Source organism: Hemiscyllium ocellatum, chromosome 16 (genome assembly GCF_020745735.1).
Source record: "Hemiscyllium ocellatum isolate sHemOce1 chromosome 16, sHemOce1.pat.X.cur, whole genome shotgun sequence".
Lineage (NCBI taxonomy): Eukaryota > Metazoa > Chordata > Chondrichthyes > Orectolobiformes > Hemiscylliidae > Hemiscyllium > Hemiscyllium ocellatum.
In genome coordinates this window covers 3,705,324-3,719,663 of record NC_083416.1, presented here as the reverse complement: position 1 = coordinate 3,719,663, position 14,340 = coordinate 3,705,324, and the positions used below count along the sequence as shown (strand labels likewise).

Below are 14,340 nucleotides of genomic sequence, written 5' to 3'. Positions count from 1 at the left end.
AACCTAATTCAAACAGATATCAAGTTTAAGAATAACATGCCCCACCCAGAGGAGCTCAGGTAATTACAATAATTCATTCCTGTTCAGTCATTTTCCTTTCACTCTATAATCTGACCCAAAAGCACTGTTAGCCTTTATAGTCCTAAGGATGGAAAATAGTTTACAAATAATACACCTAGCATCAGAACAAATTGTGTATGCTATATCGTAGCAAGAATTGAAAGGTTAAGTTTGAGGAAAGTTTACAAATATTTGGGTTCAATTCAAGTCAGTCTGAATGACGAAGATGTGATCTGATTAAAGCATTTAAAAAGTTTTGACAGAGTCAAGACAAGGAGCGTATAATTTTTAAATTAGAATTAAAACATGCAAGAACTACATCCCAAAGCACTTTACAGAGTCATACAGCACAGAAACAGACCCTTCGGTCTAACCAGTCCATAATTCCAAACTAAATTAATCCCACTTCCTTGCACTTGGCCCATGTCCCTCCAAACATTCCCAATTCATGTACTTATCCAAATGTCTTTTAAACATTGTAACTGTACCCACATTCACCACTTCCTCTGGAAGTTCATCGCACATACAAACCATTCCCTGTGTAAACAAATTGCCCCTCATGTCTTTTTAAAATCTTTCTCCTCCCACCTTAAAACTATGTCCAGAAAAGACAGTAGAAATCTGGGACTCTTGGTTTTGAAAGGTTCTGTCAGATCTCCGATTCGTCTTCCTCTTTCCAAGGAAAACAATCCCATCCTATCCAATCTTTCTTCGTAACTCAGACCCTCCAGGAAACATCCTGGTAAATCCCCTCTGCTCCCTCACTAGTGCAATCACATTCTTTCTATGACGTGGTGACCAGAACCACACACGGTACTCAGTCAGTGTAAATGAGTTCTGAGATTTGAAGTTATCTGGTTGGAAGAATAAAAAGCAACTCAATGGAAACTACGAGCAGTGTGATTTGTAAGTCAGTGGACAGTGACCTGTGTGATAAGTGAAATTGGATCATTTATTTCTATCGTTTAATGCATATGTTTCCTACAAAATATTAATGGTGTTCAGTATCTAGTGTTTTTAGTCATTTATTATGTTTAAAGTTTTAAGACATGAAATCTTGATGTCATCCTTTCAGCTAATAACTGGAAGCTGGAATTTCCTTTTAAGCTTTATCACATAACACATTGTAAATTATCACATGAAGCACAATGTAAGATTTGGTGGAAGTATAGTCAAAGACAAGTTGCTTATTTTTCATGTACTTATAAATTTTATTTAATCACCAACCACCTTCGGAAGAGTGAAAAAAAAATGAGAGATCATCCTTGTTTACGTTTCTCCTTTATTCATCAGCCTTAGTTGAAAACCCCAGCAAGAAACTTTCAAATGAACATCATGCCTTGTGCTGAAAGAGTAACCACAATAATAGCACCTGTGTGAGAGAGTTAAAGGTTTGCATTTATAGAAAGGTATTTTTGTGAATTCATCTACAATAATCAGCAAGACTGGCAGACTTGCCAAATGAAACGGGTGGTGTATGGTTTCTATAATGGAATCTATGCAGAGAATGGCACAATCACCAATGGAGTAAACACCACAGTGACACCATGCTTGTGCCTACAGGTCCGTAACTATACTTTGAATTTCTCATTTTAACTGTTCCATGTGTTGAGTCTCAGATTGAGGATAATTACTTCCTTTACAGAAAGAACTATACACTTCACAATTTCTAGGAGCACTGGGAGTAGGGTTGTGGATGACTGGGCTAGTAGTGTGGGTGGAGGTGTTGCTCACCCTCACTGCTGGCACAGTGTGTAGCATAGAGAGTAGTCCTGATCGCAACTGCAACTAATGGCAGCCATTTTGGGTCCTCCCACCTAGCTTCCTCAATATGATCAAAAAACATGGAAGGCCCTTCAAATGTAACAGAAACTTGATTCAACACATAAATCAAGGTGACAATCAAAGAGGGTTAAAAAAAAAGACGATATTATTCCCACAAGAACACCTCCTGGCCTGCTGGCCAGTCGGACTATTTTTAGCATCCGCCTACCTCACACCTGGACCTGACATGAGATAAAAATCAAGTCCCTGGTCTCAGTGCTTTACATTGCAAGGTCCAGAGGAGAGACTGAATTCCCTTTATTGCCTCTGCTTAACCTCTTGATTCTTTCCCTTCTCCTTCCATGAAGATGTGCTCATCATAGCAACATTTCAGGGAAGCTAGAGTGACACTAGTGTTGTTAGATAAAAATGTGCCCTCATTTGCAATGCCCTTGCTCTGCGTTTTGAGAGAGATAAACTTGATGTTCCTGTGAACTGAGGTTTGGAAGGAAGAGCTGCGGTTTGTGGGCCACACTCAGAGATTAATAGTTTGGGTTCGGTATTCAACAGTCTCAGTGTCAAGAAGGAACAAAATAAAATATCTGAAGAGTGTGGAAGCTAGATCATAAGTCTATTCAGTTCTAAGATTGACAGATTTCTAATCAGTAAGAAAATCAAGAGTTTTGGGAAAAAGGTAGGAAAGTGGAGTTGAGGATTATCACCACAATCACATTGAAAGGCAGAGCAGATGGACTGAATGGCCTATGTTTGATCCTACATCTTATTCTGATAATCACTCACTGGTTGTTAAAGTTTCACTGTGGTCTATTTTTAAAAGATGATTTGTTTTTTACCAATAGGTGCTGAAATGAGGCAAAAAATGATTATGTAATGCTGCTCTACATGTCTAAGGAAGACAGAGTGAGATCTTGGTTCAGGTTTGAGTAGGGATCAAGAAGTAGGAATGTTTCTCAATTACGATGAGGCAATTCTGAGCCCTATTCTTGATCAAGCTAAATTGATGATCAAGTAAAATGAATCTGTATTAGTTTCCATTTGTATTGCTTGCTTCTTAAATGGTTTTGATAGAAAGTAAAAATGAAAAAATTAATAAAACAAGTGAAGATGACAATATAAATGAAAGTTCAACTTGTGGCCCAAGTTTGTATAGATTTTTAAATGCATCTGTAAAACCTTTCTCAGGTGAGGCAGTGATGTCAAATCTATCGGCAATGAGCAATACAAAGAAGAGAAAGGGTCCTATCTTCAGACAGAGCAATAAGAACTCCTCTTCTGCACTTGCCAGCTCATGACTTCCCACCCATTCACCGCTTCAATGGAAGTGAAAAGTGTGGCTGGTGAGTGGAGAAAAAGGTGCCTCTGTCCCACTTTCTCATGCAGGCTGGGGTGCCCCAGCCCAAGGGTCTCAGAGCGCTATCACACCAGCTCATGCACGTCAGAAATTTTCACTTGAACTCTCTGGCTAACGGTCACATTGGAGAAATTATCATTTTCAACAACATCTGCAAATGTTTTGACGTCTCCTCCTCCTGACTGATGTTAACAATCTGCATCGATGCTTTCATCGGTTGTATTTTGACTCTTAGATTTGTTCTGGACCTGAGCGGGAGTGGTTCTTTGGTCAGATGTTCCTAGTGGACTGCTAATGGTAATAAGGATTCCCTGGGGTTGAACATTTTCTTGTTTAATTGAACATTTTCTCTTCATTTCTTCAGGGCTGAAAGGAATCATAAATAATAGCATTAAATATAGCACAGAAACAAAACTTTACATCATATCTCTATTGGTTATGTAAGAAAAGGAAGAGGCCATTTAGCCCCTCAAGACTGCATTGTTTCATGGCATGATTTGTATTTTAGTTAGAGTCATAAAGTCATAGAGATGTACAGCATGGAAACAGACCCTTCGGTTCAACCCGTCCATGCCGACAAGATATCCCAACCCAATCTAGTCCCACCTGCCAGCACCCGGCCCATATCCCTCCAAACCCTTCCTATTCATATACCCATCCAAATGCCTCTTAAATATTGTAATTGGACCAGCCTCCACCACATCGTCTGGCAGCTCATTCCATACATGTACCACCCTCTGCGTGAAAAAGTTGCCCCTTAGGTCTCTTTTATATCTTTCCCCTCTCACCCTAAACCTATACCCTCCAGTTCTGGACTCCCCGACCCCAGGGTAAAGACTTTGTCTATTTATCCTATCCATGCCCCTCATAATTTTGTAAACCTCTATAAGGTCACCCCACAGCCGCCGACGCTCCAGGGAAAACAACCCCAGCCTGTTCAGCCTTTCCCTGTAGCTCAGATCTTCCAACCCTGGCAACATCTTTATAAATCTTTTCTGAACCATTTCAAGTTTCAAACATCTTTCCGATAGCAAGGAGACCAGGATTGCACGCAATATTCCAACAGTGGCCCAACCAGTGTCCTGTACAGCTGCAACATGACCTCCCAACTCCTGTACTCAATACTCTGACCAATAAAGGAAAGCAGACCAAACACCTTCTTCACTATCCTATCTACCTGCGACTCCACTTTCAAGGAGCTATGAACCTGCACTCCAAGGTCTCTTTGTTCAGCAACATTCTCTAGGACCTGACCATAAAGTGTATAAGTCCTGCTAAGATTTGCTTTCCCAAAATGCAGCAGCTCGCATTTATCTGAATTAAACCCCATCTGACACTTCTCAGCCCATTGGGCCATTAACCCACTTTGCTTCACATCTTGTGATACACTTACCAAATAAATCCCCACACTGTGGAAACAGGCCCTTTGGCCCAACAAATCCACACCAACCCTCTGAAAGAGTAACCCACCCAGACCCATTTCCCTACCCTATTACTCTACATTTGCCCCTAACTAATGATCTAACCTACACATCCCTGAACACTACGGGCCATTCACATAAACTGCACAGCTTTGGAGAGCACCCCATGCAGACATGGGGAGAATTTGCAAACTCCACACAGTCACCCAAGGTGATAATTGAATCTGGATCCCTGGTGCTGTGAGGTAGCAATGCTAACCACTGAGCCACCATGCCACCCAAAATGATCTCCATCTAGGAACCTTTAATCATTTCAGCATCACAAGAGGATGTGGAGACTGTTCTAGATTTCTGTCACACGTGAGCTGAAGCAATGCTTTCTGATTTCATTCTTGAATGACCACTCTTTAAATCTAAGATCATGTCCTGTTGTTCTGCATTTTGCCACTAGAATAAACATTTCTCTTTATTCACTCATGGGATATGAACAGCTCCTAACTGTCCTGGAGGAAGTGGTTGTGAGCCTTTTTTGAATAACTGGAGTCCAGGTTATACATGTAGACACACAATGACTTTAGGGAGAGATTTTACCAATAATGAAGGCATGGTGAAATATTTCCTAATTGGGATGCTGATTGAATTGGTGAGGAACTTGCATTTATGTTCCAGGGTGCCTGATGTCCTTGTTTTCCTAGAAGGTTTGGTGTTGTAATGTGGGTTCATACTCCCAAAGTATTGCAATACCTTGAGCTGTTGTGGTAGCAACACCCGATGAGTTAAACCAGCTTTCCCATCCTACTCATAGAGAATGAAGCACAGAACGAAGCTACTTAGTTGGCCCACCGGTCGACAAAAATCTTACTGCACTTATCCCATTCTCTATAGTTGGTCTATAGTCCTGGAGGCTATTGTTATGAAGATGTGGGTGTAGTGCACGTTTAAGAGAGTTAAAACCTCGCAGAACTACTTGACAGCACCAAGTGTTCTCAATAAGGTATAGTGTAACATGTGGGTCCAGCAGCTAGGGTAAACTGATTGGCCTAATTCATATTTGTTTTTTTGTCTCCAGGCAAACAGCTAACGTAGTTGCTGGACCACATGTTACATTGCTCATTCAGAACACTTGGTGCTGTCAGGTAGTTGTGCTAACTCTATGGCAATGCAAGTGAATATCTAAATACTATTGCAAAGATACAAGAGCTTCTGACTCAATCACTCTTCCAGATAGTGTATTCCAAACTATCACTACTTCATAGGTTTGTCGTTAATGAACTGGTTAAAGTGCCTTAGGGGAGAGGGAATGAGAGATGTCGAAATTTAGAGACATCATTCTATAAGGTGTGGGCTGGGCACTAAAGTCATGGTTGGCAAAAGTGAGGGCTGCAGATGCTGGAAACTAGAGTTTAGATCAGAGTGGTGCTGGAAAAGCGCAGCAGGTCAGGCAGCATTCGAGGAGCAGGAAAATCGACGTTTCGGGCAAAAGCCCTTCATCAGGAATAGAGGCCTTCCTGATGAAGGGCTTTTGCCCAAAACGTTGATTTTCCTGCTCCTCAGATGCTGCCTGACCTGCTGTGCTTTTCCAGCACCACACTGATCTAAAGTCAAGGTTGCTAATTGTGTAGGGAAGGGAAGTGACTATCAGAGAAATATGGAGTTTAACAATAACTTACATTCAGATAAAATAGGCTTCACAGGAACTACTGTTAAACAACATTCAATAGCACATTGAATCATATCAAACAGGTGGCTGGTGGTTGATCAATGAGGTTGATTTGAAGGAACATCTAAAGGAGAGAGAGATTGCGAAGTTTCGAGAGGATTTAAGGAATAGGCAGCTGAAAACGGTTACTATTGAGTGAAGTAAATCAGGGAAGCAAAAGAGGTATGCATATGGACTGCAGCCGTTGACTTAACAGCAACGGTTAGATACAGGATCGTGCATTTATGTTTCTTTTCTGTTTCCACCTTGGCCACCATAAAATGAAGGGTGGTTCCTTTTTGTCATAATAAAATGGGAGGGTATTATAAAAATAGTGACTGATGTCTGAACACCCACACCTGGACTCCACTCGCAAATGTAAACACAGGACAAAATCACACAAGTTTCTGTGTGCTCACGTTAATGCTGCTTACTTTCCAGTTTGGGACCCAGAGATTGCAAACTTTAGCCGCAGAAGATGCAGTTTTCAATGCTCAATTGATGGGTGTTAGATTGAGAGTCTAGTAACTGATCTACACTCCCATGCTTGATTGCTTAAGCCTGGAATGCGAACTCGAAGCTAATGGATGTGGCAGAAAGGCTGAGAAACTGAACTGTAAGCATGAGTCAAATATTTTGTGCTTGCAAAGATGTTTTAAACTCTCTAAGTAAACCTGCCGCATACTCAGGCACTAGTGTCATCTTTGTACTGTATTACACAGGTACGTAAAATAATAGATGGAAATTAATAGACAGAATCATTAGCATGATCAGAGTGAGTGACATGTGTCTGCGAGAGTCTTTATCCTGATCAGCCATGATGCTAAAATGATTCTAAGGCTGTTTCCACAGGAAAGAAAAACAGAAAAAGCCTAAGCTCTCTGCCTGAGCCAAGATCAATTTTCTTAGAATTGGCAAAGTGAAGGGTCTTTCCTGATAGCCCTTAGCTGGCAGAGGTCTTCAAAAGATTTCGTAGGTGAAGTTATCTGTGAAAACCCAAGAACTTCCACTGACTTATCCCTTGATGCAGGAATTTGTGCAGATAACCCATCAGAAACTGAGAGAATCGAAAACTTGGAGTGGAACCCAGTCACAATCTGCTACTAGTTCATTTTCTACCTCCCACCTGCAGTTCGGTTTTTGATCTTGATCCTAAGTTTGGGTCTGTCACTCATTCAATATAAGACACTCAGCGTATACTTGTAATTAAACAGAATGTTGAACACAATAACACCACCATGGGTGGCACGGTGGCACAGTGGTTAGCACTGCTGCCTCACAGCGCCAGAGACCTGCATTCAATTCCTGCCTCAGGTGACTGTGTGGAGTTTGCACATTCTCCCTGTATCTGTGTGGGTTTCCTCCGGGAGCTCCGGTTTCCTCCCACAGTCCAAAGATGTGCAGGTCAGGTGAATTGGCCATGCTAAATTGCCCGTAGTGTTAGATGAAGGGGTAAATGTAGGGGAATGGGTCTGGGTGGGTTGCACTTCGGCGGGTCGGTGTGGACTTGTTGGGCTGAAGGGCCTGTTTCCACACTGTAAATAATCTAATCTAATCCACCTACTTATACTGACTTTTCAAGGCTGCATAATATTCTGACAGTGCACGGGAAGATAAATGGAACTCTTGTGGCCCCTCTGGGCTTGAGCCCTCTTTCAGGCCCTCAAGGCCTTTCAAGGTCCATGTGTGACATGGCCGAGAGGGTTGATTGCCAGCCTGTGAATCTTTCCAATATATCTGACAGCAGGCACTCAAGTGCAGCACAATCTCAGGGTCAACCATCCTGCAAAAGGCAACGGGCCAACATCAAACCCCATTCCCAGAAGTGGGGACTAAACAAATGAGAATCCATGGCTCACTCCTGGAATCAAGGATAAGGGGCTAAAACAGACACAGGAAGATGTCTCGATCTGAACAGGAGCATATTGCGAAAAGATTTGCAGGTCTGGCAGTATCTGTGAACAGAAATCAGAATTAACACCTCGAATCCTGTGACACTCAGAACTGAGGAGGTCTGAGGAGGGACCACTGGACTGGGAATGTTAACTCTGATTTCTCTCCACAGATGCTGCCAGACTTGCTGAGGTTTTCCAGAAACCTTTGTTTCTGATTTACAGCATCTGCAGTTCTTTCAGTTATTATTTGCTAAAAGATTTGTCAGATTTATTGCTAAAGGATATTGTACAATCTAGAACTGCCCAGGTTCGTCTATTAGTGTGACACTCACTTTAATTTAAATACAGGTCTAATTTACTGTGTTGAAAATGTGTTGCTGGTTAAAGCACAGCAGGTTAGGCAGCATCCAAGGAATAGGAAATTCGACGTTTCGGGATGAAGGGCTTATGCCCAAAACGTCAGATTTCCTATTCCTTGGATGCTGCCTGACCTGCTGTGCTTTAACCAGCAACACATTTTCAACTGTGATCTCCAGCATCTGCAGACCTCATTTTTTACCCTAATTTACTGTGTACCCATGTGCTCCATTTACCAGAGACACCTTGCAGTTTTACCTTGCTGAGGTGCTGTTATTCTGCTCCCCTGTTGCAGCAGCAGCCCGGTGCACAGGACTGGACTCCAGGTCATTGCTTTTTCTTTCATCGCTGTCCTTCAGGTTGAGAGATTTGGAAGAAGTGACATCACTGGTATCTGTTTCATTTCCGTCTGTCAGAGAAAAGACGGCATAAATTCTCCTCATGCACGCAGTATTGCAATTGAAAAAGACGATCTTATTCTATCCTTGCCAAATAATTTTCAATATTTAAATTTGCAGTTTAATTGGGACAGGTGCAAAATTGAAGTGATTGAGGCCTCTGCTAAAACAATTAATAGAAGAACACCGAGGAACAGTCACTCAACCCAAAACATTAACTCGGATTTCTCTCAACATATGTTATTAGACCTGCTGAGCTTTTCCAGCAATTTCTGTTTTTGTAAAGGAAAGTACATCTTTCTGATCATTGTTCTATTGGTAAAGGAAATAGAGGCAGGGGATACAGAGCTTTTACTCTCCCCCAACTCCATTTTGTTGTAGTCCCTTCCTGCTCTCCCCCTGCTGGTGTACATTGGCTGGAATGGGCTTTGCATGTAAATACTGAATTGGTTACAAGAATGTTTTTATTGGTTTTAGTTTTTGTGCAAAAAGTGCAAAATAAAAAGGTCTCTCAGTTGTGTATGATATCATTTCTGGGTAGAAAGTGAAGCAGATGCTGTGTATATGGACTTCCAAAAACTTTAATTGCTGCAGAAGTGGCTAGATGCTAAACCTTAGATGCATGATACTGAAAGAAATATGGCAGCCATAGAGTCATAGAGATGTACAGCATGGAAACAGACCCTTCGGTCCAATATCCAATATATGCCAACCAGATATCCCAACCCAATCTAGTCTCACCTGACCAATAAAGGAAAGCATACCAAACACCTCCTTCACTATCCTATCTACCTGCGATTCCACTTTCAAGGAGCTATGAACTTGCACTCCAAGGTTTCTTTGTTCAGCAACACTCCCTAGGACCTTACCATTAAGTGTATAAGTCCTGCTAAAATTTGCTTTCCCAAAATGCAGCATCTCGCATTTATCTGAATTAAACTCCATCTGCTACTTCTCAGCCCATTGGCCCATCTGGTCCAGATCCTGTTGTAATCTGAGGTAACCCTCTTCGCTGTCCACTACACCTCCGATTTTGATGTCATCTGCAAACTTACTAACAGTATCTCTTATGCTCGCATCCAAATCATTTATATAAATGACAAAAAGTAGAGGACCCAGCACCGATCTTTGCGGCACTCCACTGGTCACAGGCCTCCAGTCTGAAAAACAACCCTCCACCACCACCCTCTGTCTTCTACCTATGGGCCAATTCTGTATCCAAATGGCTAGTTCTCCCTGTAATCCATGAGATCTAACCTTGCTAATCATTCTCCCATAGGGAACCTTGTCGAATGCCTTACTGAAGTCCATATAGATCACATCTACTGTTCTGCCCTCATCAATCTTCTTTGTTACTTCTTCAAAAAACTCAATCAAGTTTGTGAGACATGATTTCCCACACACAAAGCCATGTTGACTATCCCTAATTAGTCCTTGCCTTTCCAAATTCATGTACATCCTGTCCTTCAGGATTCCCTCCAACAACCTGCCCACCACTAAGATCAGGCTCATCGGTCTATAGTTCCCTGGCTTGTCTTTACCGCCCTTCTTAAACAGTGCCACTGCGTTTGCCAACCTCCAGTCTTCTGGCGCCTCACCTGTGACTACCAATGATACAAATATCTCAGCAAGAGGTCCAGCAATCACTTCTCTAGCTTCTCACAGAGTTCTCGGGTACACCTGATCAGGTCTTGGGGATTTATCCACCTTTAACCGTTTCAAGACATCCAGCACTTCCTCCTCTGTAATCTGGACATTTTGCAAGATGTCACCATATTTCCCTACAGTCTATATCTTCCATATCCTTTTCCACAGTAAATACTGATGCCAAATATTCATTTAGTCTCTCCCCCATTTTCTGTGGCTCCACACAAAATCTGCCTACCTGATCTTTGAGGGGCCCTATTCTCTCCCTAGTTACCCTTTTATCCTTAATTTATTTGTAAAAACCTTTGGATTCTCCTTAATTCTATTTGCCAGTTAGAAATTTGATAAAAGAATGAAAAACAAAGATAAATTAATAATTTCTTGTCTTTTGGACCACGGTGGGGGGGGCGGGCACAAATATCAAAACATTCAGCATTGCTATTACATCATTTGGATTTGCACATAAGGGACATGATAGGAAAGTTTGCTCATTAAACAAAATCACTACCTAGTTAATTGTGGAGAGAAAATAGGTAGGTCAGGTAGGAGCCCGGCCTCAAGAAATGGGTGCACTTTTCAATAGAACTCAAAGTTAAGAGAAAATCCAATGTGTCAGAACAATAAGACAAATATAGGAAATAATTATCTGCATTGGCCAATAGCCCAAATTTTAAAGTTAAGATCATGGAAGGAACAAAAGGACTGATAAGCAAATGTTATGAATTTGAAGTGTTTTTAGAATAGGGAAGGCTTGTTCCAAAACCGGTGAAATTGCTTCTAAAATAGAATGGGATAAACGATCACAAATAATAATTTCAAAGGACGTACACAAAAAGCAGGGGAATTGGATATAGTTAGTATCTGTTTCAGAGGGCTAGTATAGGTGTAATGGGCCAAAAGGCTCCGCTTATGTTGCTAAATGTTAGTGAAGGTTGGTGAACTTTTTTTTTCATTCATTTTGTGGGATGTGGGTTTCGCTGGCTGGCCAGCGTTTATGGTTCACCTGCATGTGTTTAACCATCAGGCCAGACATAATAACGCATGTTGAGTTTGCTTGTTACTTACACTTTCTGCCAAGAATATCTGCATCTGTATGTTACAAATTAAAAACTGAGAGAAAGCAGACGTCCAGAATGTTAGCGACTCATTACCTCTTGGACTGTAATCTGAAGTCTGTTTCCTCCTCCGTCTCAGAACAACCTCCAGCTCATTCTCTGTCTTGTTCTGACTTGCATCTGGAAACCCTCGACTTGGGCTCTTCTTCATTGAATCCTGTGAGCAGGTAATGAGAAATCAGGGGCACTGTATATCACACTAAGTGCTACCATCCTCCTTGCACATGTGGCTCTAATATCAATGTAAGCTGGTAAAATTAACTTATAAGTAATAACTTTCAGCAGTTAAACACTTAAATGCGGAAGTGACATTGTGACCTAGCTCTAGTATATTGTTAGTTTATAGGAGTCCAATGGCCATCTGAGCTAGTTCATCCCAGGCCGGAATTATTGGTAAAGCCTTGTGCATAAATCAATGCCTAAAACAGGTAGCAGATCCTTTGCATATTTGAATAATGGGCTTGATTCTTGTTTAAGATTCTTTGCAAAGTGCTGCAGCCAGTTCAGAGCTGCCATCTCTGAAGAGACTGCTAGCCGTTACCTACAAGAAGACATGTTTTACCTTTTTGACTGTCCTCAATGTAGAGTATGAATAAGCCTGATGAAGTTCAAATGCTGCTTCTGGCCTAGGACCTTCCCAAAGCCAACAAGCAGCTGATGGGGCCACAGCTGGTGCTCACAACCCACAGGAAAGAAACAAATAAGACAAGTGAACCAATGATGAACCATGATCCTGCCATTGGCATCCTTCGGTACAATCAATGTCACCCCAAAAGAGTGTGATCCAACTTCTAGTGTTCTCACTGGCTGGGTGAAGCAGAAAGGAATTGCAGTGAGGGGCGAGGTGAATTTAGTTAAAGTAAAGCTTTATTCAATATTTCTTTGAGTCATCTCAATATAAATAACATTATTGAAAAAGTGTGTCACTTTAAGGGTTTTCTCTTAGAGTCCCTACAGTGAGAGAGTTTTACAATAAATTTCATCAGTGTGTTAGTTAGATGTGCACAATGTGAGACAGTATTACAATAAGAGTAGTGCTTTACCAAATAATTGAAGATTGGTGAGAGTGTTTCAATGAGTTATATATAATGTTGCTTTAAGGTGCAAGTTTACATTAATAGGTAGAATACTTTTTATGAGTTGGCATCAAAGTTAGGGGCCATTATGTTGAAGAACATTTGCCGTGAATGTTGCATTATATTAAACAATAGGCAAAGTTTAACATACCCACTGGGTGGCATGGTGGTTCAAACGTTGGCACGGTGGCTCATTAGTTAGCACTGCTGCCTCACAGCGCCAGGGACCCAGGTTTGATTTCACCCTCAAGCGACTGTCTGCATGGAGATTACCCATTCTCCCCGTGTCTGCGTGGGTTTCCTCCGGGTGCTCCAGTTTCCTCCCACAGTCCAAAGATGTGGAGGTGCTTGTGTTGAACTGTGGTGGCTAAGGTTGAAAGTCATATGACACCAGGTTATAGTCCAACAGGTTTATTTGAAATCACAAGTTTTTGGCACACTGCCCATTCGTCAGGTGAAGCAACCTGACAAAGGGGCAGCTCTCTGAAAGCTTGTGATTTCTGGTGTCGTGTGACTTTTGACCTCGTCCAAAGACTGCAGGTTAGGTTGATCAGCCATGGAAAATGCAGGATGATGGGGGTAGGGTGGGATGTTCTTTGGAAAGTCAATGTGGTCATAATGGGCTGAATGGCCTGCTTCCACACTGTAGGGATTCTATGGCATGAAGGTGGATCAGGGATGGGCACTTGATTGGGCAGGTGTCCTGCCACATCCTTACTTCCATCTGATTATGTCTGGTGTGCGAAGGCTCATGGATAATCTCCCTGTCTGGTTGCTAATTGTGGACAATTAATACCTTAAGACCCCCTTTCCACTGCCAATGATATTCAACCAACAGTGAGTGGGGAACGTATCACTGGGAAGGTCAACAAGCAAACTATTTCCTTTGGGTGGAGTCGGGGAGACTCTTATTAAAAGACACTCAGAGCCTGGTCAAGGGACCTGAGATCAGGATGTTGGACCTCGGTGAACACCACCAAAACCTTTGCTCTTTCTTCCAAGTCCTGACTCATTCCCCACAATCTCTGCCCTTCCTCAGCAGGGACCTGATCTTTGGCTTTTTCTGGGTGCATTACCCAGTAATGAGGTTGGCAATAGAAGGCTGCCAGATTCCAATTGGGATTTCTGCCCTGGGGTATCCGGAATCCCAGGGAAGGCCCAACACTGGCTAGTTAATTGCCTAGTGGGCACTTCATTCAATTGGGCTTTACCTACAGAGTGGGTACAAGACTCCTACCAGTTGGAGAATTCATAGGTGCGACACGTGCCACCATGATTAAAGTTTGCCCTGCGTTCCAGGGAGGGTGGTGTTGTTTGACAGATTTACAATCAAAGGTATCAAATATATTAGGATTGCAATGGAAGATACTAAGATATGCCAGCACACAGGAATGGGTGGCACGGTGGCTCAGTGGCTAGCAGTACTGCCTCGCAGCACTAGGAAGCTGGGTTCGATTCTACCCCAGGCTGCTGTCTGTGTGGAGTTTGCATGTTCTCCTTGTATCTGTGTGGGTTTACCCCCATAGTCCAAAGATG

General features: G+C 42.2%; 1 protein-coding gene across 1 annotated transcript in view; it reads right to left on the bottom strand.

The window, feature by feature from the left end:
• Positions 1 to 3,384: 3,384 nt before the first annotated feature.
• LOC132823524 (shootin-1-like) overlaps positions 3,385 to 14,340 on the bottom strand; it is a 90,342-nt gene continuing 79,386 nt past the window's right edge. Inside the window, exons 13-15 of the mRNA XM_060837467.1 lie at positions 11,765 to 11,885; positions 8,827 to 8,977; positions 3,385 to 3,562 (exon numbers count right to left, since the gene is read on the bottom strand). Of these exons, the coding sequence (XP_060693450.1) occupies positions 3,385 to 3,562; positions 8,827 to 8,977; positions 11,765 to 11,885 (450 nt within the window). The remainder of the gene's footprint in view (positions 3,563 to 8,826; positions 8,978 to 11,764; positions 11,886 to 14,340) is intronic.